General features: G+C 48.7%; 1 protein-coding gene across 6 annotated transcripts in view; it reads right to left on the bottom strand.

Annotated features, from left to right (window-relative positions):
* Nucleotides 1-25668, bottom strand: part of Tacc2 (transforming acidic coiled-coil containing protein 2) — a 181457-nt gene that overhangs the window by 14454 nt on the left and 141335 nt on the right. For 2 of the 6 annotated variants that reach the window (XM_060381076.1, XM_060381089.1), the window contains 6 exons: nt 18224-19523; nt 13450-13510; nt 11788-11989; nt 7835-7896; nt 6827-6942; nt 5431-5602 (listed from right to left, as the gene is read on the bottom strand). In XM_060381076.1, the coding sequence (XP_060237059.1) occupies nt 5431-5602; nt 6827-6942; nt 7835-7896; nt 11788-11989; nt 13450-13510; nt 18224-19523 (1913 nt within the window). Of the gene's footprint in view, nt 1-3124; nt 3215-4069; nt 4211-5430; nt 5603-6826; nt 6943-7834; nt 7897-11694; nt 11990-13449; nt 13511-15407; nt 15444-18223; nt 19524-25668 lie in introns of all 6 variants that reach the window. The other 4 variants (XM_060381092.1, XM_060381079.1, XM_060381084.1 and 1 more) reach the window with 4 other exon arrangements.

Below are 25668 nucleotides of genomic sequence, written 5' to 3'. Positions count from 1 at the left end.
TACCCTTCTATCCATACCTTGGGGGCCCAGGGATAGGATCACTGAGTATGGAATTCAGGGCTGCTGTACTGTGTAGGAATTCTGAGGGCTTACTCAGTCTCACCCCTTGGGGGACAAACAGAACTCGGCCACCAGCAGAAACAAGTCGGAGAAATGGAATGAGAAAGCCACAGTCAGGTGGGAGTGGGAGGAAGAGTTACTGTATGAAAAACAGTAACTTTATTCTCAATAATAAAGCGGGTGGTTGGGGGTGGTGAACATGACTTTGGGAATGGGAAAGGGGCAATCCAGGAGGAGCTGGAAGGGTGAACATGATCAAAATACATTATATGCACATATGACGTTCTCAAAGAATAAAGTTTAAAAAAAAATTAAAAGAAAGAAAGAAAGCCACAGCCTGACAGCCAGCTCTGGGGGACATCACTCCATTTCCAACTGACTCTGAGCAGGAGGATGCAGAGCTTCTCACTGCTCTTCTCTGTAGAGGCTGAGCCACCTCCGTCCATCTCAAAGCTGCTCTAGGGAACAGCCAGGACTCTCTGTTCCCACTTCCTGTTAATTTTTCATCCCCTCAAAATTATATCCTTCCTCCTAAATGGTTCCATTTGTGTGTGTATGTGTATGTGTTGAGATCCACCATTTAAAGTGATACTGCCAGGAGAATTGGGCTACATCACCCACATCTGAGATCCCAGGGCAGAAAGGGCAACTTGGACCCACAGCCGCTGTTTTCTATCTGTACACACATTGTTTCTGAAGCAGAGAGGGGCCACCAAGCACAGACACAGAAGAGAAGCCCACAAGGGACTTCCCACAGTGAGGTCAGCGGCTCTCTCAGGGACAGGCTGGTTAACGCAGGAGCATCTACTTTCCATGTACTATGATTGCTAGGTATTTTCCAAAAGCAACACAAGTTACTACAGTAAATGGTCCTCCCATCACAACAGGGCTCCAGCTCTACCACCACAGAACCTTCCTCAGCATACTTCTGAAGCATAGCAGGAGATGACGAGGGTTTTCTCTCAGCCTATCCTCTGTAAATCTGTGTGGCATTGCTGTCTACATCGAAACCGAACACATGTTCTGGGGCTGCCCCAGATAGGATGTCCATGCTGGCACACTCTTAGGAGACAGGGTACCCACCTCCCAGGAGGCTCCGTTCTCATCCTGAACTACTTATCAGAACATGCCCAAATCTACCTCAGTGTTCTCCAGGACAGGATAAACTGTGTTTACAGTGGTTGAACTTTAGGCAACTCACTCTGTCTTAACGTTACTCTGCAAAGATTCAAGGAAGAAATCCATTGGGGGTGGGTTGTGGGGATGGGAGAGGGCAGCAGGGTCCTCAGCGCTTGGTGGGTTCTGAAAACCTCCCTTTCATGGCAATTCAACTCAAGTTTATGCTTTGGCAACAAGAACAAAGATGTGTCTGGCTTCTGTTTACATTCTTAATCCTGCCCTGTGTCCCACTGTCCCCAGTCTGGACACCTACATTATGACGACCTCCTGTCTCCAGGGGACAACCTGATTTGGGTGATAGCTAGGGAGATAGCATGTGTGGGCTCTTGGGGCAGAGCGGAAGCTAGGATTTCTGTTCCTAGGCCATAGCTGGGAGGTTCTCTGCAAATGACCTTCAGTGTGATGTGGAGATGGACAGGCAGGTCTACCAGTGACCCCAGCTCTAGTCCCCACAGGCTGCGAACTCTAGATACGTGGCCCTGGCCCTGCCTCCCAATCCGTAGAGTGAGCCTTAGCTCTGCTCTCCCAGGAGAGGTGCTGTGAACATCCTAGTGATCAACGAAAGCCAAGTGCTAGCTAACAGCAGCAGCCGCTTGTGCTAACCGCACACCAGCACACGTCAGGTGTGCAGGCACAAAGCTACTAACCGCACGCGAGGGCTTCACCTCCACAGGCAAACTGACTCTGACGGGCCTCGTTTCAGAGACTGAAAGACGGAGGCTCAGTGAGCTTCACTAACTCATGTGAGGCTCAAGCTATAGGACAAAGCAGGGTCCAGCCCTGGTCTCACACAGTTCACTGGGCTGGCCTAACTCACGGTGGTGGGGCAGACAGTGGGGCTGGGACCACTGCTCATGGGCAGCTGTGGGGTAAGATGCCATCTTCATGCCACCATCATACAGTTAAGAATTACCCCACAACTGTAATCCCAGCACTCGGGGGAGTCAGAGGCAGGCAGATCGCTGTGAGTTTGAGGCCAGCCTGGTCTACTACAAAGTGAGTCCAGGGCAGCCAAGGTTACACAGAGAAACCCTGTCTCGAAAAAGAAGAAAAGAAAGGAAGGAAGGAAGGAAGGAAGGAAGGAAGGAAGGAAGGAAGGAAGGAAGGAAGGGAGGGAGGGAAGAAGGAAGGAAGGAAAAAAAAAAGAATTACTATCCCAAGCCTAGAAGCTAGGTGGGAAGACCGAACCTCCTATCGATGTCACATGACACAAAAATCAAGGGCAGGCGGCACACTCTGGTCTGTGGACCAAATGGTCTGTTACTCTATGTGGAAAAAAAAGTAGACACTTCTCTGCCTACTGCCAGCCTGTACTGGCAGCACAGCGACAAAGGAGAGCGGCTGTGACAGAGATGGTACAACCCGAGATGTCCGCCCTGGCTCTTCATCCTTGTCTAGACCATAAGTCAACGTCCTGGAACAGGTCTGTTCTCACATCCTACTCATTACTCACTCTCAGTAAGGCTGGATGCAACCTTTTAGAAAACAGAGAAGTTAGAAATGATTTTGTCCTGTAGAGGCACAAAGGGTGTCTTATCTGCAGGAAAGAAAGATAACCCTGAGAGGGGGTGTCTTTTTTTGTCCTGGTGAACCAGTACTAACCAGTTTTACACATAACTAGTCTACCGCCTTATTCAAAACCTTTTTAATCCCCTGGGCTACGTGCTGGCTTCTCCCACTCTCTTCTGTCTGGCCACACTACCTCATCCCCACACTTGTGCTCAGTGTGTGTTTGTGCAAGAGTCACACTTTCAGCTTCAGAAAAGTCACACTACATGGGACACCCACAATGCCCGCCTGGCCAATGGTTAGCGAAGCAGCCCTGGGACCCCGTGGCACACACAGCATTCCCAGAAGGCAGTGCACTGCAGCAGCAAACAGGTACCTTGGTGTCCTGGCGGCTGCGGGAAGCCAGGGCGATCTGCCTGGCCAGCTTCAGGGCTTCTATCCGCATGATGGCAAACTCTAATTCCTCCTGCCCGAGGGGTAGGGGTGAGCGAACCGTCGGAAAATGCGTCAAGACAGACAGAAGGTTTTCCACATCCAGGAATGAATGTGCCACATAAATGCATCATGACAGGTACTCGTGGAAAAACATACGTTCAGCTTTCTCTCACAACCAACACCTCAGCAGATCATGAAACAGGGATTTAAATTTCTTTTTCTTTTTTTAAAAAAAGTCACCCCTTTGAAGGTTTGTCAGGAAATACCACGCAGTCAAATGTGAACTAATTTTTAAACTGGATGGCAATTTTGACTCTACTGTATTCCTCAGTTTCTTTTCTTTTATATTTTAAGAGTTGGCCAGCACTTGCCGTAAATGGCCATGCATCTCTCTGATGTCTGTTAACAGTCTCTCCAGGCCTGCCTCACTTCCTGGTCCAGGGGAGAGCAAAGTGAGCTGTCAAATTTCCACTATAGAGATTCTTGTTTTGGTTCCAGATGTAAGACTAAGTCCAGATGTTATCTCTGAGAATCTGGGGTCGTTTTGTGCATTTAAACAGCTTGGCTTGACCCGATACCTCTGGTTTAGTGAATAAATCACACAAACACTGCCTCTGGGGCTGTCAATACATCTGAAAAATGACTACTGAGACCAATTTCCCAATAGAAATAGAAAGTCTGTTTGGTACATAATCACACAATTTTCATAATTCTAGCATCCTAGACATAGCACACACACACATATCGGTGTCTGAGAAGAAAACACTTCATCTGGAACATTCCAGTATTGCCTCATTAAGTCCTGCCTCAGCTCAATTTGGCTCAAGGGTTCATTTTCTACTGAGGTTTTGACAAGCTCTCAAAGGGTCACATGTGGACTACAAACCTGAAGTTTCTGAGCAAATACTGGGGGGTTCTTTTCTGCTAAGTCAGGCTCCAGATAGTCAAGTGCACCACAGAGAGAAGCAGGATGGGCCAGCCTGCTTAGGAGGGCATCCGCAGAGGCAAAGGCAGCCTCTGGAGCTGTCTGAAGGCCGGCAGAGAGAGAAATGGAAAATAGAGGAGAGTAGAAAGATATTGATTTCAAGCAAGGACCACACATCCACACACAGCACATTGCTGCATTAAGGCTAAAGAGAACATCAATTAGCAGCCAGTACTCTCCCCAAAGCAGGCCCTCGGGTGCCCTCCCCACCCCTGCCCAAGCCACCCTGCTTCCCAGTCAGTACAGTGGGAGCCACGTGACTACTGCTTTTTTTATTTTATTTGAAAATACCCATGGGTGGGAGGCAAGCTAGTTGACGGGTTTTCAAAATGCCAACATAATTCCTCAAAGAAACAGCACCAAGGATAAATATCAAGGAGAGTGAGGTTTGAATGAGGGCCATTTTCAATAGTGAAAAGATGATTTCAACCAAAAAGGTAACTCCTAGTAGATTAGAGAGACTTCCAAATCATAGGGTAACATTGCAGGAGATGAACCATGGCCAAGTCTGCCACGGTATTGATGTGCAAGATCGATGCACATCTAGACCCTTTTACTGTTCACTAATTGTGTTTCCAGTATCCAACTCGGCATCCCAGTGCCACACATACGGCAGGAGCTCTCTGAAATATCTGTAGCGGAAGACAGGTCCTAATATAGAACAGAAGCAGCACACTAAAGCAATAGTTTTAAACCTCTAGGAAAGACTGCTAGGAGGGAGCTGAAAGAAATAAAAATATAACTGACCAAAATTGGTCTAAGACACATGGAGACCCTCTCGTGGATATCCCACACTCTAGGGAGACTACGTTCATTACAGGTAGGGAGTCAGGACAGTGAGGCCTCGGCTCAGCGCTATAGATCCTGCAAGGCTTCAGGAGGGCTTGAAGAGAAAAAACTAGAAGTCCTGGACAATGAACAAGAGAAACCTCCCATTGCTGAGACCCTGGAGAAACATAGATGTTCCTCTCTCTGTCCTTCTCTGTCTTGCTGTATAGGCTAGAGAGGCAGGGGCTGGCTGAGTATGACTCCAGCTTGTCCATCAGTCTGGTTTTAAGGAGGGGAAAATGGAAAACAGCCTGAGCCAATAAAGCACTTGACTGAGAACCACAGTCATGGTGGGAGAAATGAGAGGCCTTCCCCTCACTGTGAGATGTGGGGTCTCCTTGACTGACTGCTGTGGTCTAGGGGCCAGAGTGGACCCCGCAGCCAGGGGAGAACATTAGAGGGCCCAGCCACCGAGCCCATCAAGCAACACTTACGATTTCAATCGCCTCTGCAGGGGTGCCCAAGGCCATGGCCTCCAGCTCCTTCTGGGAGGATTTCTCTGGCACCTGCAAGAGAGGCTCCTGGTTGGAGGCCAGCCCTCGTGTGACAGGATGCTGGAGTTTCGTTGCAGCATTTACGAGGGCTTCAGTCTCCTCAAAACTCGACCTGAGGAAACAAAGCCAAATGTTAGGATCTTCTCCTTGGAGACTCACTGAAGTCTATTAGAAAGCCCTGATTAAAGAGACAACATCCCATAAAAAGCAGGACTTCTAAGCCTGTGTTCAAGGAGAGACAAAGGCCATGTCTTCAGTGACCATCCATCTGGAGGCAGGCCATAGTCCAGCCATGTTTAAGGGCCAACTGACCAGGAAGGGACAGAATTCATATGCCTTTGTCCAGGGGACTGAGCTCTGGAGTTTAGGGACTAGTCAGCTGCTTGTTCGCACACTCTGAGGGCGGAGACTGTGCATCCCAGCTACTTTCTTCTTTTTAGAATATGAAGATGTGCATCTTCGAGAAGATGAAGTAAGATGCTGTATGAATGCAAAGACTCAAGCACAGTGCCTGTCACACGGACCACTCCTGGAGAGATGACATTGCTGCCCTCAGCATCACTAACACCTACTGTCTGGATAGATTCTGGTCTGCAGGGTCCTCAGTAAGTCTGAGAAACCAAAGCGAGAGCTTCCAACCCTGATTGGTACAGAGCAGGCACCTGGTGGGGTATGGGATGACCCAGATAACAGAGCAATGTCTCACACTTCCCCAATCAGAAACTCTATCATTCAGAACGTGGTCCCTGGTACACACAAATACTAACAACCACATTAATAAGAAATGCCTGCCGTGCACTTTACACATGCCAGGCACTCTGCTACGGGCTTTCCGTACATCAGCTCCTAGAAGCCAGGTTCCCTGTGTCCACCACTTGGCTGCTCTGCGGCTAACAGTGCTAGAGGTCACTTTTTATTCATTTCACTTTACACAGGGAAACTAAGGCATAGGACACCCAAGTAACTCCCACCAGAATACAGAGCTGGGATGTAAGGTCTCCGAGTTGTCCTACACTGTCCCTATTAGATAGATGACAGAATAAAGTGGAGTTTAAACACACATACTCTCTCTCGCTCCCTCCCCATTCCCCTCTCTCTCTCCCTCCTTCTTTCTGTGTGTGTGTCCACCACACAATACTGCCAGTCAGCTGTTTCACCTTCATTCAAAGGATCCTGGGGAACAGAAGTGATGTGTCTGTGCCTTGTGGATAGAGTAAATAAATTATGGGCTATCTGCAGACATGCAATGGAATGAAGTCAGAGTAACAGTAAGAAGGCAAACAAGGACGTGGGACGCCTCTGGCCTAAGCCACAACTCTCTCCTCAAAGGACATACCCTGAACATGGAGTTGGCGAATCTGACATCCGGACTGGAGGAGACTTGATGGGGCTCTCCTGAGAGGTGTCAAACATAAGGTACAAGGCCTGCTTCTTCGGAGTGTCAGCGTCCTGCTGCAGGAATCAAATCACACGCCACATCAGCTGGGTACGGCCACCTGAGTGTGCCACCGAAGTGAAGAAAGCACTCACCAACAAGGACGAGTAAGCCTTCAGTTTTCTTAAGTTCCCGGAAGAGAGCACGGGAAGAGACAAGGAGAGAGCCAGGAGGGTGGGAGAGAAGAGCCTGTGGCGATCTGAGGTGGGAATCACCCTCAGGTGCCGCAGGGAACCCTATTCGGCCCTCAGTGCTCATGGGCCACGGTGGTGAACACCGGTGCTGAGGAGGTAGAGCCAGCCAAGCTCTCAGTCCTCACAATGGAGTGGGGGACGGCGGCGGGCTGAACCCAGTGATGGACACCGCCAGTGGAGCCCTGTGGTGGTTTAAGTGAGGTGTCCTCGACAGTCTTGGGTAGTTGAATACTTGGTCCTCAAATGATGGTGTCTGGGGGGTCTAGGAGGTGTGGCCTTGCTGGAGGAAGGCAAGTTACTAGAGTCAGGTGTGAGGGTTTAAAGAGTGCTTCTTGTTACGGTTCGAGATGTGCTCTGCTTGGCTATCACGGACTCTTCTCCCTCTGAAACCATACCCCCCAAATTAACCCTTCTATAACTTGCCTTGGTCATAGCGTTTCCTCACCGAAACAGAAAAACAACAGACCCCAAAGAAAGAGACAGAAATGGAAAGGCTTCTTCCTTCTTGGCTGGGCAGGAGAGACATGAGCAGACCCCACGTCAGGGGCTGCGGCTCAGAACCCTGGGAGTCCCTCCCTGTTCAAGGCCTGGAGCAATGAGTGTGGGAATGGGGGCTGACGTCTCTAGGCAATGGGACAGCTCGGAAAGACCCTGTGCAGCCTTGCTTGAGACCCCTTAGAAGCCCCTGCCAGGCCAGTGTGTAGGAGGAACTCACAGGTAAGGAGGAGCCAAGTTTTTCCATGTATTCAATTTCATAGGAGTTTCTGTAGTCCAGCTCTGAAAACAAACAGGCCAAGTGAGTACAAGGGGGAGACAGAAAGAGCCAGCCCAGCAGAGGGCGCACTAGCATGTGGGGACCATCTAAATCCAAAGACCCAGCCTCCAGAGCAGCACAGCTCAGCTGTTTTCAGATGGTAAGCTTCCTGCTGGTAGGAGTTTGGGCCCTTAGAAATGTGAATGAGCCCCACCACGTGCTTCCACTGTGCTCAGACTGGAAGGCACGTGTGCTTTGGAGTCCTTTCAACCCCTATCTATCAAGGGCTACACATAGAATGACAGGTCACAGACACATCTTGGAACTAACTGTATTGTACCTCCCTCCCTGGGAACTCAGCAGCCTCACTCTGAACCCAGAGAAAGGCAGCAACACCCTTCCACTGCGCCTTCATCAGCTGCTTATTCCCTCCAGTTCTACTGGTAGCTTCGGGGCTGATATCTGCCATTTTGAGAGAATATCTTACTAAAGCTGCTTTTAGAGATCTCTCTTGAGGTCCTGTAATCCCAGTTACTTGGTACAGTATGTGGGTTCAAGGCCTGCCTGAGCTGCAGAGTTAGATTCAAAGACAGCTGGGGCAGCTTAATGAGGTGACTCTTGTGACTTTTGTCTCAGAATGGGCTCCAGATGTAGCTCAGTAGGAGTGCTTGCCGAGAATGTGGAGTGCCTGAGGTACTATTCCCAGTACAAGGAAGAAATGAGGATTGAAGGAAGGAAGGAAGGAAGGAAGGAAGAAGGAAAGAAAGAAATCTCATCTACTTTAAATTCTAAACCTCAAAGAGTAGGCCTGTGGGTAAAGTCAAATGCAATCAGCCCCTCTCACACCAGGCCACGCCAGGAGAGGAAGAGTTCCACTACTGGCATTTGCTTTTACAACTTCAGGGAAGGCTGAGTCACTCAAGGATGGGGCTATTTCACACTGAAGAGGTCCACAGTTGTTTTAAAGAGCCCTCTCGTATCCAAGGACCACTTTGGAGAATTACCTCACCCTGGGACATCACGCAGCAAAGAAGACTTAGCTATTTTCTCGAATCTTCTAGCTTTGCTAGGGAAGCTCCCTGGGCAGAAAGCGAAGGGTCTTCATTTCTAGGGCCAGTGAAGTCAACTGACTGGACTTCTCTGAACCTCAATGACAAAATGAAACCTAAAATGCCACAATGCCGTGGATAAAATGGCAAGGCAGTGGTGACACATGGCTTTAATCCCAGCACTCACTCAGGTGGCAGAGGCAGGTGGATCTCTGTGAGTTCAAAGCCAGTCTGGTCTATAGAGCTAGTCCCAGGACAGCCAAGGCTACACAGAAAAATCCTGTCTCAAACAAACAAACAAACAAACAAACAAACAAAGGCAAACACAAAAGTCCTACAGTGAGTTGCACAAATGTGAAGGATTGTGACTTAACATTGCTCATCCTAACATTTATCTTTAAATCCAAATGTTTTGTTGTTGTTGTTGTTTAAATTAAGGGGAGATGGATGAACAGAGAGCCCTGGAGAAAAATGAGGAGACTACATTCACCTTTTCCTGTCCCTTGTTATGAGACAACAACCATGATGTCCACCCAGATAGACACCTTTCCCCTGCTGGATATGGGAGAAGGGGCTAATGCAATTATGTATAAGGAGGTGGTGCCACCAAAATGGCCATGCAGCTCTGTGGGTCTACAGCAGCTGCTCAGGGATGGCTCAGTGGTTAAGGACATGCACTGTTCCTCCAGAGGATGGGATTTGGTTCTTGGCACCCACACTGGTTGGCTCACAACAGCCTACACGCCAGCTCTTTGGGATCCAATGTCTTCTGGGCTCCAAGGACACCCGAACACACATGATGCACATAAGATCATGTGATCACGCACTCAAAATAAATAAATTGAAAACAAGGCAAAACAAAAGCAATTCCTATCAGGGTCTCTTGGTTCCCAAGGCAGGTGAGATCCTGGAGACAGACAGGCTAGCCTGCTTCCTAATCTTCTCCTCCTTAGAGAACAGGCTTATTTCCATGCCACCATGCCTGAAAACAGTGCAGGGGGGTGTTCATTAAACAGGCGGGCACACGTAACCGTCAATCAGAGTGTGTACTCCCTGGGAGATTATGGAGGCAACACAGTAAGGTGACATTCAGCCCAACAGGGCACCACAACTACTAGCAGATAACTACTTAACTACTGTCCTCTGGGGTTTAGAAATAGCAAAGACAGCTCGAAGCTCTTTAGCATTGCTTGTGCGCCCAGGGAGGAGAAACGTGACTAGTTCACATCCTCATCCTACAAATGAAGGCAGAGCGCCTGATCTAGAACCACAAAACCAGGCAGGCCTGGCATGAACAGATCACCCCAGGCCCTCCAGGGCTAAGCCTCTGTTTCCTCAGTCTTCCTCAGAAGTGGGGAGCTACAGGATCTACCACAGAGCGAGGAGGAAATGAGGCCTCTGTGTGCAAAATAATAGTCCCTGCTTTACTCTTCTCTCCTATAGAATTAGCATTGCTGTGAATGTGTGTTCAAATAGTAATTATGATGTCTAACCCAGTATTTCCGTTTTCTGTGGTTGGTGACTTCCACACGATGAAGTCTCAGACCACAGCCGCAGCCCTGAACTGATTCCTTCTGAGGATCACATTAGCACCCACAGATGTCTGATGTGCAGAACAAGAGGGAGAACCTGATGAGAGGGCTCTCCATCCAGAGTGTGTTACAGAGACGAACGCAGCAGCGCCAATCTTCCCAGAGCCACAGTGCCTTCACACACACATGGATGGATTCTATCACCCAACTGCTAAAACTGATCACCACTTGCCAAATCTTTACTGATACTTTCTTTTTGTCAAGGATTTTTTGTTTGTTTTTGTTTTTTCAAGACAGGGTTTCTCTGTGTAGCCTTGGCTGTCCTGACTCACTTTATAGACCAGAACTCACAGAGATCCACCTGCGTCTGCCTCCCTGAGTGCTGAGATTATAGGCGTGTCGTGTGCCGCCGTTTCTGGCTCTTTACTGAATTTTCTAAGGAGGCAGGTTTAACAGAGTTCTGTTTTAAAGTTAAACGTAGGCCTATTTGCTGAGTCTCTCTCTCTGTGGGGGTGTGTACACCACAGTGCATGCAGGGGTAGCTTCACCATCATGTTAAGAGCCCCCAGATCAAGCGTTAAAGGCAAGCAGGGAAAGGAGACAAAGGCTGAGACAGGCAAAGGTGGGAAAGGGAGGGTGAAGCTCTGGTTCCCTTGTCTCTACCTTCCAGACTGCTGGGAGTACAGGTGGGCGCCACTACACCTGAGGTTTATCCAGTGGAGAACGAGTCCAGGCCTTCATGCATGCACTCTACCAACTGAGAACCCTGCATCCCTAAGATACATGACTCATTCGAACCGCCATCAGAGAGAAAGCAGAAACTGAACACACTGCACAAAGGAAGACACTGAGATAAGACAAGGGCTCAGGACCTTCCCAGAGCAATCAAGTCCTCATTAGCAAGCCAGGAGGTAAACCTGTGGCCCCAGGCTTGATTAGAATGTGTGGCCATATTGTCTGACCATCCTGTGGGGGACATGAACAATGATGGTACCAAAAGACCCATAGGTGGGTTGATACAGTCCCAGTTCAGAGTGAGTGATGTTCCTTTGGAGCTGTGCCTTTCAAAGCTACAGAAGGTATCATAAGCCATACAGCCAGGAATAAGCAAGTGAGGTTTCAGGGTCTGGGTTAGTGGGTTCTAGTCTGGTTCTCAGCAGGCGTCACGGGGTCAAGGGAAAGCTGCTCTCACGCCTTAGCTTTGCATTCCGTGGGAGACTGACACACGGGCAACGGTTACCTGGCTGGCAAGTGTCTTTTCTGGCTCTTTGCCCCCTAGGGACAGTATTCTCCAAGGCAAGGTGTGGGTCTGGCTGGCCACCGAGTTGCTTACCCTCTGAGGGTGAATTGAATTTGGTCTCATTTACAAAGTTAGACAGGTCCGAGGGCTGTGGGAAGTCCTGTTTGTCGGCATCCAAGTCCACGGTCATACACGTCCACTTCTGGCTGGTGACGGCCAGCTTCTCCTCGTCTGTGGCATGGACCACTGCAGAGATTGCGGGGGGTGCTTCTGGCGTGGCAGCTGGAGTGGGGTCCTGTGAGGAGAAGGGACAGCCCCATCCTTCAATCAGTCTCCTGACCAGAAACCATGCCTCTCAAACCAGAAAAAGCCCTCCATCCGTGTCCCCGGAACTCTGGCCTACAGAGCCACTCAGTTCCTCTGTGGATCTCACTTTCCGGTGGCTGCTTTTAGGGAGTGACGGTGGGCTTATCAAAATTAGTTAATTTTTAAAAAGCTGGATACGGTGGCTCCCGACGTGAATTGCTAGTTCCGTGAGACCAGACTGGGCTACGGCGTAAGGCCCTTTCTTCAAGGACTGGAGATGTGGCTCCACAGTAAGGTGCTTGCCTGGCTCCACTTCCCAGCACTGGAAACAAGAGGCCTCGGAGCAGTGGTTCACTGCTGTGAGCCCAGCATTCAAAAGACCGACGCTAGCCTGGGCTAAGTAGTAAGCATCGGGCCAGCCTGAGCTGGTGTGAGGCCCTGTTTCAAAACTAAACAATAAATAAGTCTCTGGCTAGCTGTCTGAGACATCTCAGCTAGTGTTACGGTAGTGTCAGCAACACTGTCTGAGCATCTTCACGCCAGTCCTTCTGAAGAGAGGAGGGGGCGTGACTCCCAAGTGGGTCTCTTACGCCTGGGGCTAAGGTCCTAGTTCTACCTGGTCAGCAACTAAAGCTGGTTTGGATCTGAAGATCAACTTCTCTTATAACCTAGAATGGTAGCAAGGTAGCTTGAGGACGACCTTGCTATAAAGAGGGTAGAAGACATGGCATGAGCTTGTCAGAAATACAGCTGAAAGAGAAAGCCCCCACTTCTTTTTCCTAAAGATTTATTTTATGTGTGTAAGTGTTTTTTCTGGGTGTATACACACACATACATACATATATACAAATGCATATAGATATATATATAGTGAGAGAGGCATCTAGATATGCACCATGGGTGTGCAGAACCCACAGAGGCCAGAAGAGGCTGTTAGAACCCTGGCACAGACAGTTGTGAACCACCATGTGCATGCTGGGAACTGAGGATCCTCAGCAAAGCAGCAGGTGCTTTTAATCACTGAGCCAGCTCTCCAGCCCCAAGTTGCCATTTCTTAAGGGTGAGCTTGCCTCATCGTCACACTCTAATTCTGATGGCAAAATCTGCTATTCCTGATATGTATTCAGTTCTCCCCCCATTTTCTCATTCTGCATCCAAAGATCCCAAAAGACCCTCCCAATGACTAAATGGCCACAACAGATTAGAAGAATTCCTGCCATAAGATCCAGTTCTCATTAATTTCTCAACTAATTCCCCTCAGCACACACCTTGATCTCTTCCAAGGTGAATTCTGCCCATTTTTTCATGTACATGCATGGTGTATATGCATGTGTGCCAGAGTGTGTATAGGCATGTGTGTACATGTGCCTGGTGTGTACATGTTCAGACAAAGCAGCACTAACTCCCGTTCAGCAGTGTAGTACTCAAGGAATCAAGAGAGTGCCATACCTGAGAAGGTGGATCAGACAGAGGAGACCGCTTTGGCGACTTCTTCACCCTAAATGTGTCACTGTAAACAGGAAACGTAAACACATGGTCACAGATCATTCCCAACCAGCTGGTGGCTTCCCAGCCTCCCACCTACCAAACCCCAGCCACAGGGCCCCATGGCAACAGCTCATTCTGACTTTTTAACTGATAATACTTTTGCCCCCAAGGGAAAGACCCATCAAGCTGAAAGCCTTTAAAGACAAGCCATTTTGGAGAGCTGACCCAGAAAAATGCAGCTAAATTTAACTAACCCTTCTTACTTTTCTAAAAGCAAAGTTGTGGTGAGGAGACTAATTTGTGAGCCAACTAAGGTTGGGGGAGGGGCCACAGGCTCATGACACTAATTAACAGGATCCAATTTTTCCATGGGCAAGGAGACACAGCTCTTAATGAACAGCCAGAGGAACCCAGACAGACACAGACAAGTTCTGGCTCCTGTGGGGATCCTATGAGCCCTTTGAATGCACAGGAACACAGAGCGCAATGAATTCTTCTGCTCTGGAAGACTCTGGGTAGGATGCTGATTAAGGCAGAGTCAAGGAAAATGGTACTTTATGTCTTTCCCTGGCTATGGTTAATGGACAAGATTCCATAATCTTTTCTCCCTTTCTTCTTCCTTTATTCAAGGTAACAGGTGGGACATCAGGTTGACCCCAGGAGAAAGGGTTTTAGCATAAATAGTTCTATTTGGTCTATTAGTAGCTCTTGGGGTCATTTCTAAAATCAAAAATGAATGCCCTCAACCTGCAAAATGGTCCTTCCCTCCCGGTTTCCATCCCTCCCCAGTATGGTTTTAGGACCAGGCAAAGCCCGATCTTAGGTGTGGAGGAGGCGTGGTCCCTCCCTTTAAATCCATCACACTCCTGTTTCCCATATTAGCTAAGTAGGTAAGGAAATCTGGCTCCCAAGTTCCTTCCTTGTGTACTCTCAAATAAAACACTCCAACAATGGCATTTGATCATTACAAAAATATAGAGACCATAAATGGTTATTTATAGCATTTATGGCACTTGCCATAAAAACAGTCCAGCCCCGACATAAAGCATATATTTATTCATGCATATAAATATATAACTGTTTCATAGTTGCTAAATGACTTGAAAATACTAAAGAAGCTGCTTGGGTAGGACAGAATTAGGAGACTCATGCTACCCAAGGGGGCTGCCAGAAGCCTGGGTCCAGGCCAGCTTCCCCGGTAAGGGCAGGGAAAGGCACATAGATTCAGAGCCCTGAGCTCTGCCCTGGCCCTAGGTACAAAGCACCAGAGGCACACAGGTGGCCAGCTGCACTGATGCGTGGCAAAGCTACTCATAGATTAGACATAAGTGACCAGGGACATGACCCAAGGCACTCTGGCAATGGATCTCAGTGTGGCTCCACGCTGAGCTGATCCCACATTCTCTCAGATTTCTGCAAGCATGAATTTGGAAGAGCCCAATGGTTGTGCTTCACAGTATAGCAAGAACTGGTCTTAGTGGTCTCTGGCCAGGCTTCATGCAGTGATTAATACAAAAGTGTCCTGCTACTGTAAGTAATCACCCACAAGCCCTACTTACAACAAAAGAACGGAATGCAAAGTTAAAAAGCAATGCATATATTTCAGATAGAGATTAAAAACAAAACAAACAAAACAACCAACCAACAAACAAAATACCAAGCAGGGGAAGGGTTCCATTCCCAACAAGCAGGCAGCTGTTGGCTAATCACGTTTTTCACAGCCAGGCAGTCTCATGCTAATCATGATGAAACAGAAAAGGAACCTTGACTCCAGGGGAGCCCTGTACCCATCAGTCATCCAAGCTCTATACAGAAATTCAGGAGCCAGCACAGAGAGGAAAGGGAAAGGGGTTGCAAGCAGAAACAAGGCAGCAGCCCCACATTGGGTACAAGAGGCAGATTGCATTAAATTTACTTACAACAGAGAACACACAGACATCACATCTTCAACCATCCTAAGACAAGAAGACAAAGAAGAGAGACAGACAGAGGAACTGACAAAAAGATAAATCTGCAGGCACTGGGCACTAATGAGTTAGGATGCGGCAGCCATCCATAGCGGATTCTGCTCCATGATGCAACAGTGCAGCCTTCTGGGAAGGGGTTGTTGGGATACAGCTTCCTCTCCAGCATCTGGCCATCCGGAGGGCTGGTACCTAAGAGCTCTGCCTCCGAGTGGTAATCTTCCAAACCAGCAGACCCACACGTACAAAGGGTGAGACCAGGATGCAGGGTCAGCTTCCCCAACCTTCCAAGGAGAAAGTGACTGGGGATGTACTATGCTATCTTGGGTCAGAAGGGAGTGGCTATCAGGTCACTCACTTTACAAGGATGAGAAGTGGTGGCTTTGAAGTGCAGTCATTTGTGGGTATTATTATTCCTTTTTTTTTTTTTCTTCGAGACAGGGTTTCTCCGCTTAGCTCTGGCTGTCCTGGAACTCACTCTGTAGATCAGGCTGGCCTCAAACTCAGAGATCCACCTGCCTCTGCCTCCAGACTGCTGGGATTAAAGGCATGCACCACCACTGGCCAGCTTTATTATTCCACTTTTAAAATAAAGTTCTATGTGGATTTAGGTGAGTCGGGAGGTACGGAGTGTCTGGGAGGAGTTGGGAGAGGGGAAACTGTAATCAAAATATACCGTATGAAAAAAAAAACTATTTTCAACAAAAATTAAAATTATGTATATCTATATATCTTTATGGTTAGAACCATATTTATATGGGTCTTACAGAATCTCTAAGAAGGTCCCAATAGAGGAAAAGAGCTTTAAAAAGTCCATGGAGCCAGAATGTCCTTCAACTACTGTAAGTTGGTGGTACAGCAATCCAAAGCCAATGCCTGCTTGCTAAAGAACACCTTCTTGGGGAACTGCTACACCCATGCCAGTGTCGCCATAGTAGCATAAGCTACAGGGTGGGGGATATGATTTCTCCGGAAATAAGACCCCTGGAAGGTCCCTGGCAATCTCATCCCACTTGGAAAAGAGACGTGTTCTGAGATTTCTATGCTTCTTCAGTTGTGGCTCTGGGGCTGGAATAGTGAATTCTTTGATCTTTCTCTGTGACACCTGAAACAGCACAACTAACTTTATAAAGAAATTTATTATTAGTAGATTGTTAAAGGCCTTAATAAAAATAATAAGTTTAAGAAAGGTAATGAATTAGATTTAGTATTAATAGGCATTAAGAATAGTGGAAAAATAATAGGCTCCTTCTTAAGAAATAATAGCATGAGAGGTGCAGCTGGTGGGAGTTTCCCCCTCCCTTCAGTACCTTGTTTCTAGAGAAGATCATAAATCTTGGGCTGGACATATGGGAGGAGGGTTAACAAAGGTGTAGTTAGATTTTGATATAGAGAGGGTCTTTGGCAGGCATCTGACTTAGCTCCTGACTTTCCTTTTCATTGGTTAGCAATAATGAAACTATATGAGGTTTCTTTTCCTTTGTTTGCTCTGATCAAAAAGTTTTTAGGCCAAGATTACTTGTGGGTACTGCTTTATGTTTGACTGCATTTTGAGTTAAAATGTAAACTTTGTATTCTTGGTAAAAGTCTGAATGTTCTGGGAAGTATGCCAATTTTAAGGTGCCTTTTGTGAAATCATTATAAAAATACTAGCTTGATTTCAGTAAAGTTGCAGCAGAGTCAAAACCATCAAGGTGTCTCTGTCTGTCAATTCTTCACCAAAACGTGTCTGCCTGTCCAAAGCCTTGTTCTCCCTCGGACGACAGGAGCCCTACTGGGCCGGTCCGTGGCAGGGAACCTTAGTTATTCTCAGATATTTGACATAGATGGATCTCCTTGTCTTATTCAAACCAAGTAGAACCAGAAGGACAGTACTGGAGCTTGGTCCACTGCCCTCGGAACCGGGGTGCGGCTTAGTCTCTTCACCTGATTATATTACAGCTAACACTTCCAAGAGAGCCAGGATATCTTTAAGAACCCTGCACTTGGTCCTCAGGATATTGGTCCTCAGGAATGGACCTATGGCAGACGAGGTTGGATGAATGCCAAGGCACCAACACAGGCATTCTAGGGGCAGTGTCTTTGGCAAGTGTTTGTGGACAAAAGCCACAAAAACCTAGGGATTGTAGGGTCTGCTCCCCCCATCCAGGATGCACCAATCTCTTCCGGTCTTAGAGAGTCTTTCAAGCCTTATTTGAAAAAGATGACTAAAGGCAACAAAGAGCCTGTTTCTTTCAGGGTCGTCAGAGGGCAAGAAGCCGCTCTCTGTCAGGGGCCTCCTGCAGCCTGGTACCATAATGATGTCCCTGAGTTAAAATCATAAGCAGGTAGAAATAAACGCTGTACATCTCAACAGTGTTTTTCAGGGTGTGTATCCCATTTTATCCAAAGGCAAAGCGTACACTAACCAGGGAAGAGTTCAGCCACCAACAGGAAGGTGGCCAGGCCTGCTCCTTGTCTATGGAACTTCCCACATTCCTCTGAAGTTGAAAGGTCATCATTGGCTAAACATAAAACTTTAAGCCACTGACTTATTAAGGCAAAAGATCACGGACTTTCTGGGTTCCTCAATGAGAAGATGATACCGCTGAGGCTGCAGGGGGAAAAGAAACGTATATCCTGCCTACTTGGAGAAACAGCCACTAAGACGGTGTCATTACAGTAACAGGGGGCAGGATGAGGGCAGCTGGGGATTTTCCAGGCACAGGACTAAAAGACAGCAACGAACACACACCCACTCTGAGTCCTCCCACGTCCCTCCTTGAACTTACGTCTTTAGGGGGGTCTTCTTCTTCTTGGCCGGTTTATTCAACCCATCCCCATCCACTTCGATGGTGCTGGCTGGGATCTCAAAAGAGGCTGGGGATTTAGAAGGTGAGCTGGGGGTCTTAGAGGATGTCTTAAAGGGGTCAAGGGAGTCTTCACAGGCATCGGGGTCAAAGTTGTATGATTGTTGGGGCAGTTTGGGAGACTCTTGCATTTTTGAGGTGGAGGAAAAAGGGTTAAAATTGGGGTCATCCCACTTGTCTATATCAAAGGTGTAGGTACCTTTAGCAATAGGGATGTCATTGGGTTCAGTAGGGGACCTTGGAGGTGAGGCAGGAGTGTTGTCAAGTTTCTCGGGTGTCTTTTTCATCTTTGGCCTCCTTAGGGGCATTTTGGCAACTGGCTTCTTGCCTATCTTTTTGGTGGGAGGGGTGCTTTCCTGCTGACTGTCCCAGGTACCCTTGTCCTCAGAATAGTCAAACTCCAGCCTCACTGAGAGGCCTTTGGCAGGCAAGTCCTCTTGCCCCCCAGTGTCAGGCTGGGTTACCTCCACTGCTTCAGGGGCTGTGGTGAGAGGCACACACTTCCTCCCCACAGGGGGTGAGTTCTGCACCCCGCTGCCTCCAGAAACCAGAGGGCTAACGTCCTCTGTACTCTCCAAAGTCAGAGGACAGGTGGCCGCGGGCACAGCGGCAGACTCCAGGGATGCCTCCTCTGACAAGGTGCAGCCAGCACCCTCAGGTGTGGCCGACTCCGGCTTTGTCTCTGGCGCTAAGTGCTCCTCGCTGGGCACGGGGCTCTCTTCGCCCGGCTCCTGCTGGGTCTCCTTTACTGGGGGCGTTTCCGTGGGTTTCTTGCTGGCCGGTTTCTTTTTTAAGGAAGGCGGCCGTACTTTCTTAGTTCGCTTAAGGGTGCTGGAAGCACTGTTGGATCCCGTGCCACACGCATCTGTGGCAGGGGCCCCAGCTTCAGGGCTGCCCGGGCAAGAAGCACCGTCAAAGTCGCCGGCTTGCAGGCTGAGCGAGCGGGACAGCGTGGACTTGGAGGGCGGCACGGACTCGGTGGATTTCCTCCGTGTGCTCACCTTACACTCCTGACCCTTACTGTCGGCAGAGCATGGCTCCAAGCTCTGAAAGTTATCCACCAGCTCAATGCTGTCAAAGTCCAAGTTGTAAGTCCCACTGCTGGCTATCGGCTTGTCTTCATCAAACACTGCCGAGGAGGAGTGTGAAGGACGGAAAGGGCTTCCTTCCACGGACTCGCTGCAAGGGCCATCGGGAACGACAACCGGCTCAGAGAGGCATCCTGAGGAAATGGAGACAAAGCTGTCACAAAAAGACATGGGGCACTTGGGAACAATTCTCATCCTGTGCCACAGCAGAGGTCGATAAACTCTAAAGATGGGCACCCCGCATAATCATGGCATCATTAGCTCCAGAACCTGGACTGGTTTCCCTCAGTTCCCTCCCTGACTATAGGAGTCAGGTGGCTGATGAAGGAAAAGCGGCATGGTTCATTCCAAAGCACTTTACCAAGTGCCTGACCCTGACTGGGGTCATGCCAGGAATCTGAGCAACAATCAGAGAAGGTAAAGGCTTTTCCTCCCAGCCTAGCAGCCATTATCATCATCACCAAAGCATCCGCAAGCACTTGCTTGCAAGAGACTCTCAGGATCAGGCCTGATGACAGTCCCTCATGATGAAGGGATTGAGAAGGGTCGTTGGACCCTGACCTGAGGGTCCCATCACACCTACCCAAGCTACACATGGTCTCGTGGTAGAGCGTGCAATGCCAGCTGAAGGGAGGACTCTGTCTTTGTAGCTATGGAGAAATCGTCATCCTTGCTAAGACGACTTTCTGTGGTCTAGCTGTTTTGGGGTTACCCACACTCTGCAGGTAAGGCCAAGCTGGACTCTGGTGGAATAGTACTTTGAGTCTGTCATCAGTGCCCTCTCTGGTTTGTTTATATCTCACCAGGCAGTTCACAAAACAAAGAGACAGAAGAGGCTCTGGGGTAGGAGTAGCCCTGGGGTAATAGAAACCTAATGATAAGTCTGTTTTTATAAAAATAGCCCACTCTGAGCTACCCATGCTCTCTGCTGTTGGGGTCAGTCTCTCACAAAGCTTCCTCACTTTGGTCACAAGCAAATGTTGCAGTCTGGGCCCTGGCTGATAAAGTGGAAGAAGATAGCACAAGGAAATGGATAAACCAGGCACAGAAATGGGCTTGCTTCCCTCTGTTTCCAGCCTGGTAAAATTTTCTCTCAGAAGCTTAATAAACATCCCTTGGATTGCGAGCACCCTGGGGAAGGCTACTTGTAAGTCTAGAAGTCAGCCCTGTCTCCAGACCTTTCCCTCTCTTCCCTAACTCTTATTCCCTAACACACACACACACACACACACACACACACACACACACACACACACACAACCATTTGCAGCCTCTGGTCCTGGCTCTTTGTTCCAAATTATTTCCCATCATCACCAAACAGACTTCTTCTCATCTCAGAATAGGTGTCCGCCTATCCTGCTTCTGAGATTGCTATTTTTCTGAGGCCCCTGGGCCTTCAAGCATAGCTTCTTCCAGTAAGAAGCAATCTGGTGTTCCGGCCTCATGACGGCTCCTGAAGGCAGACGGCAGAAGACCAGAGATGCTAAGGGGCTCCCATGGGCTTTGACAGCAGGGGAGAGGGGCCTCAACCATTCTTTCACTTCTGTAGATAGACTCTTCATTGCCAACCCTCCCTTCCAATCTGCTCCATCACCTTGGCAGCCTTCAAATGTCAGCAGTTTTCCTCACGTAACGCAACAGTCAGTAGATACGTAGTATAACATCTGCTTTGCCTTCCTGTCTACTTAGCCTGACTTTCCCTAACTAAATCATGGGGAAAGAAACCCAGTCTTACTGCAGTTTCTTATCATCAGCCCAAAGGGGGCAATCCCTTGTTGTGGAGGGCCAGCGTGTTCGGCATATCAGCTAAGGATGTTTTGCCTCATCCTTAGCTTTGACCTACTAGATGTCAGTAGCACCTTCTATCCCAGTTGTAACAAAATGTCTCCAGACACTGCCTCCTATCCCCAGGACTAACTCTGTCTGTGGTTGGGAGCTGTTATTCCACAGAGTGGTTTTCAGAGCAGATGGCTCCCTACAATCTATCACAAGGTTGGGATGACCTCTCCATGTCACTGTCACAGGCAAGCCCTGGTTTGCAAGGCAAGCAAACTGGGTCCCCACTAGACTTCTACATAGCCACAGAGATCTGCATAAAGACTTCATTCATCCCAAACCTGGGGTACCCCCAATGTCGGTCACTATTGGGGTATACCTTGAATACAGAGGCAAGGAAAGATGGGACCACAAGCCAATCTATCCACATCAGCATGTCCCTGGCATTGACTGGTATAGGCCTGGGCACACTGAGCCCTGGCTCTAGACTGTAGCTCAGTCGTGGGGCAAAACAGCATCTGCGCTCATTGGACAAGTCCCCAGAGGTTTCCGGGCTATGCTGATCGGCTCAGTTGCCCTCACCAACCAAGAATGGGTGGCTTCAACAACAGAAATGTGTTTACTGCTGTTCTGAGTTCCAAGGTTGGAACATCACCTCCATAATGGCGGTGTCAGCAGGTGTGGCCTCTCTTGGAGCCTTTCTCCTCGGCTTTCAGGTGATCGGTCTGGTCTGTTCCTTACATGGCCTTTTCTCTAAGTAAATGTATCCTTGAGGTCCCCTCTTGTTACAGGGTCCCACCCTAAGGCCCCACAGAACCTTAATTACCACCAGAAAGTCCCTATTTCTAACACATCCCATCAGGAGTGAAGGCTTCAGCATGGGGATTTAACAGGTTGTAAATCAGCCTGTAACATCAGTGCTGGCAACACAACCTACACAAAGCAGATATTCAGAGACAAGAGGGAATTAGAGGAAAGATCAGGCTGACAAGTGGCATCACCCACCTGACTGTCCATCCACCTACGTTCACCAGAGGCCACATTGCTTAGCCTTGCTGGAGTGTTTCCCAAACGACACTGGAGATGGCCTCTTGCACCGTGAGTTCTCTCTGGGCAGGGATGCAATGGCTAGAGTGAAGCCTTGGCATCCTGGCATGCTCAGATTCTCCACTGATCAATAAATCAAGCCTGCAGCCCATCTAAGTACACAGATATGGAACACCCTCCTTTTTAAGCAGGCTAACGGAGATCAACAGCATATTACTTGGCACTCTTGTGGCATTTCACCAATAGTTATAGGAGACCCAGTACAAGCACATGATAAATTCGAGACTTCCCATACTTTTCTACGCTAAAATACATCCGGACACTCATCAAAACCTAGCATTCCCATTTACCCACCTACTGATCAGTCCATCCCTTCCTAAATAGACTGGCAGAGGCAAGGCTCTGAAGGTCCATTTTAACAGGTGTCACATGTAAGTGCCCTGGTCAGGAAAGCTTGGGGCTAGTTCCTTTTTTAAAATAAAAAATAGAGGTATCTTTCCTGCATGTATGTCTGTATGCCACATATGTACCAGATTCCTGAGGAGATCAGAATAAGATTATTGGATTCCCTGAGACTGAAGATAGAGACAGTTGTGAGCTACCATGCGAGTGCTGGAAATAGAACGCAGGTCCTTTGAAAGAGCTGCCAACGCTCTTAACCACTGAGCCATCTCTCCAGCCCCTACTTCTTAATCTTACCTCCTCTGTCTCATTCTGTAAGGCAATACTTTAGCACCTAGCCATTCAATGGCCTGAGGGTTCAGGGTGAGCTCAGACAGAGCAGAATTAGTCCTGGGGCTGAGCTAGGACTCCCTGTGGAGATCTGCCTTAGAGAGCGAAGCTGCTCAGACAGGGTCAGGTCTACGGTGTCCACTGCCCTTCCTGGATATGGCCCAAAACACAAGGCTCAAGAAACTAAACCCAGAATGGGCCAGCAGGAGTGGCAGAGGCCCTGGCTAGGCACCTTCTTTCTGGAAGACGTGGCTGAGTCTTAAGAACCTCTGCCTGGGGAAGAGGGCTCTGGGAACTGTTCCTGGGTATCCATCTTACTCTAGTCTCCTCTCAGACCTCACTCAAGTCCCAGAGGTTTGCCAGAGATCAAGGCTTTGGGATGAAAGCTGGAAAAATTCTATGAAAAGCAGACTTATTAGGATCCACTCTGTGAGAAGCTAAGAGACATGGCACTCAGGATGCTGAGAGCTCTATGGGGCTTTGTACAAATGGCATTACCTCCAGGAATCCAGGAGCACCTCCGTGGTGACAGCCCTACCAGAAGGTGGTCACTGAGCTGGAACCTGGGCAGCTTAGGCTGGGTCCCAGCTCTACTGCAGGCACAGCAAATATCCCATTTCTATCCTGTTTGCTCTCTTTCCCCACCCTACCCTGGTAGGCTCTAGGCTGCGGCACTGACTCATTATCCCTTCCAGATTCTGCTGTCATTTCAAAGACATCATTCCCTTCCATCCTTCTCCTTCAACACGAGCAGGGAATGAAGCCGGATAGAAGCACTCCCTTCAGAAGTCAGAGAGCTAACAGGTGGTTAAGAGTACTTCCTGCTCTTGCAGAGGACCCAAGATTGGTTCCTAGCACCCACAAGGTGCCTCATAATCATCCGTAACTCCAGTTCTAGGGGATCTGACCCCCCTCCTTCTGACCTCCTTGGACACTAGGCAAACATATGGTGCGCGCGCACACACACACACACACACACACACACGCAAAATACTCATAAAAACAACAAAAACATCTAAAGAAATGTATACTTTCTTAAAGTGTCCCCTTGATATGCTGAAGACAGCAGCAAGGTGACAGGCCACCAGGATTACCAACTCGAGAAGGCACTGCCAGGGTTCAGGATTGAGTAAGAAGTGACTGAAAGACTGTAACATAACAGCTCAGTGTCCTTCACCAAAGCTCTTCAGCCTTGCTCACTACAGTCCATCTCAGGACACCTTTCAAGACCTACAACTGACGATAATGACTGTGCAGTTTGGTTTTGACATATCTGGAAGGAGGGAATCCTTTTTGTTTCGTTTTTCATCTCTGTGTAGCCTTGGCTGTCCTAGACTTACTTTGTAGACTAGGCTGGCCTCGAATTCACAGAGATCTGCCTACGTCTGCCTCTCCGAGTGCTGGGATTATAGGTGTGAGCCACCACATTCGGCGAAGAGAAAACCTTAACAAAGAAAATGCCTTCTTCTCGCCAATATGATTGGCGAGCTTTGGGGGCATTTTCTTAGTTGATGATTGACATTGGAGGGCCTAGGCCACTGCGGGCAGGGTCTTCCCTGAGAGCTGTAAGAAAACAGGCTGAGTAAGCCACAAGCAGCAAACCAGTCAGCAGCATTCCTCCACAGCCTCTGCTTCAGTTCCTGCTGCCCAGGCTCCTGCTCTGACTTCCATTCATGATCACAACAACAGAAACCCTAAGACAAAGATCAAATGTTGTGCCAGGACAACTGATCCTGTCCTTCCTGGGAACCATGGACTGAGCTAACTATCTGAGATCTGGGTATCCCTCGCTCACTAGCGCTCCCGGAGCTGCTAGGGTTTAGAGTATGATTATGGATAAGGACCTGCTTCAGGACTCTCCGGGTTGCAGAGAAGTAAATAGATGTCTAAAGACCACATCTTGGTATTCCCACCTAAGTTTCCAAGGGCTGTGTGAACATGGCAGAGTAGGCCACTGAGGTCACTGCTCCCTGACTTCCCACCCTCCTTCCAGCCTGAGGTAAAGCAGGCTTTGAACTGGCAGCAGTGGGCATATGCACCCCTTGCTCAGTGCCTGCACATTTCCTACCACAGGGCAAGAGACTCACGTGCCCTTCTCCTTAAACATGGGGAATGATGGGGAATGTGTGCATGCTGACACATCTGAGTCCCTCCAGCTTCACCAGTTCCAGAAACCTGGGTACATAGTAAGGATCACATCAGGAAGAGTAGGAAAGCCACCTGGCCCAGTGCTTGTAGAACCCAGACCCAGCTCTGAAAAGCCCTGGTCCTCAGCTTGTGTCCTCAGCCTAAGCACCTATGATCTCTGAAACGCCCGTGCAGTAGTCTCATTCTCAAGGTACAACCAGACCCTCTGGGAGGTAATTAAGTTACGGAGAGTGTTCAGAATGGGATTACTACCTAGAGGGAGCCTGTCTGTCCCATGTGCCATGTGAGGACACAGCTGCTTGAAAACCCAACCTCCAGATACTAAATCTCAACGTCACTATCCAGAACCAGAGCTGTCCATGGCTACTCTGTCCACAGGAAGGCTGGCAGAAGCTGAGGCTGTGCATTCTGGGAAAGTTATTTCATAAATGTGCTGCTGTTGTAATCCAGGGGTTCCTATGAGGATTGAATGGAAGGACACATGAATGTCCAGCACAGGGCATAGTTGGGACCAGGAAATAACAGCCACAGCCCCTCAGATCCTGCCCATGACACCTGCTGTTCTGCACCCCAAGA

The sequence above is a fragment of the Meriones unguiculatus genome, chromosome 1 (genome assembly GCF_030254825.1).
Source record: "Meriones unguiculatus strain TT.TT164.6M chromosome 1, Bangor_MerUng_6.1, whole genome shotgun sequence".
NCBI classification, from domain to species: Eukaryota; Metazoa; Chordata; class Mammalia; order Rodentia; family Muridae; genus Meriones; species Meriones unguiculatus.
The sequence above is the reverse complement of the archived record's forward strand: the minus strand, read 5'-3'. Positions and strand labels throughout refer to the sequence as shown.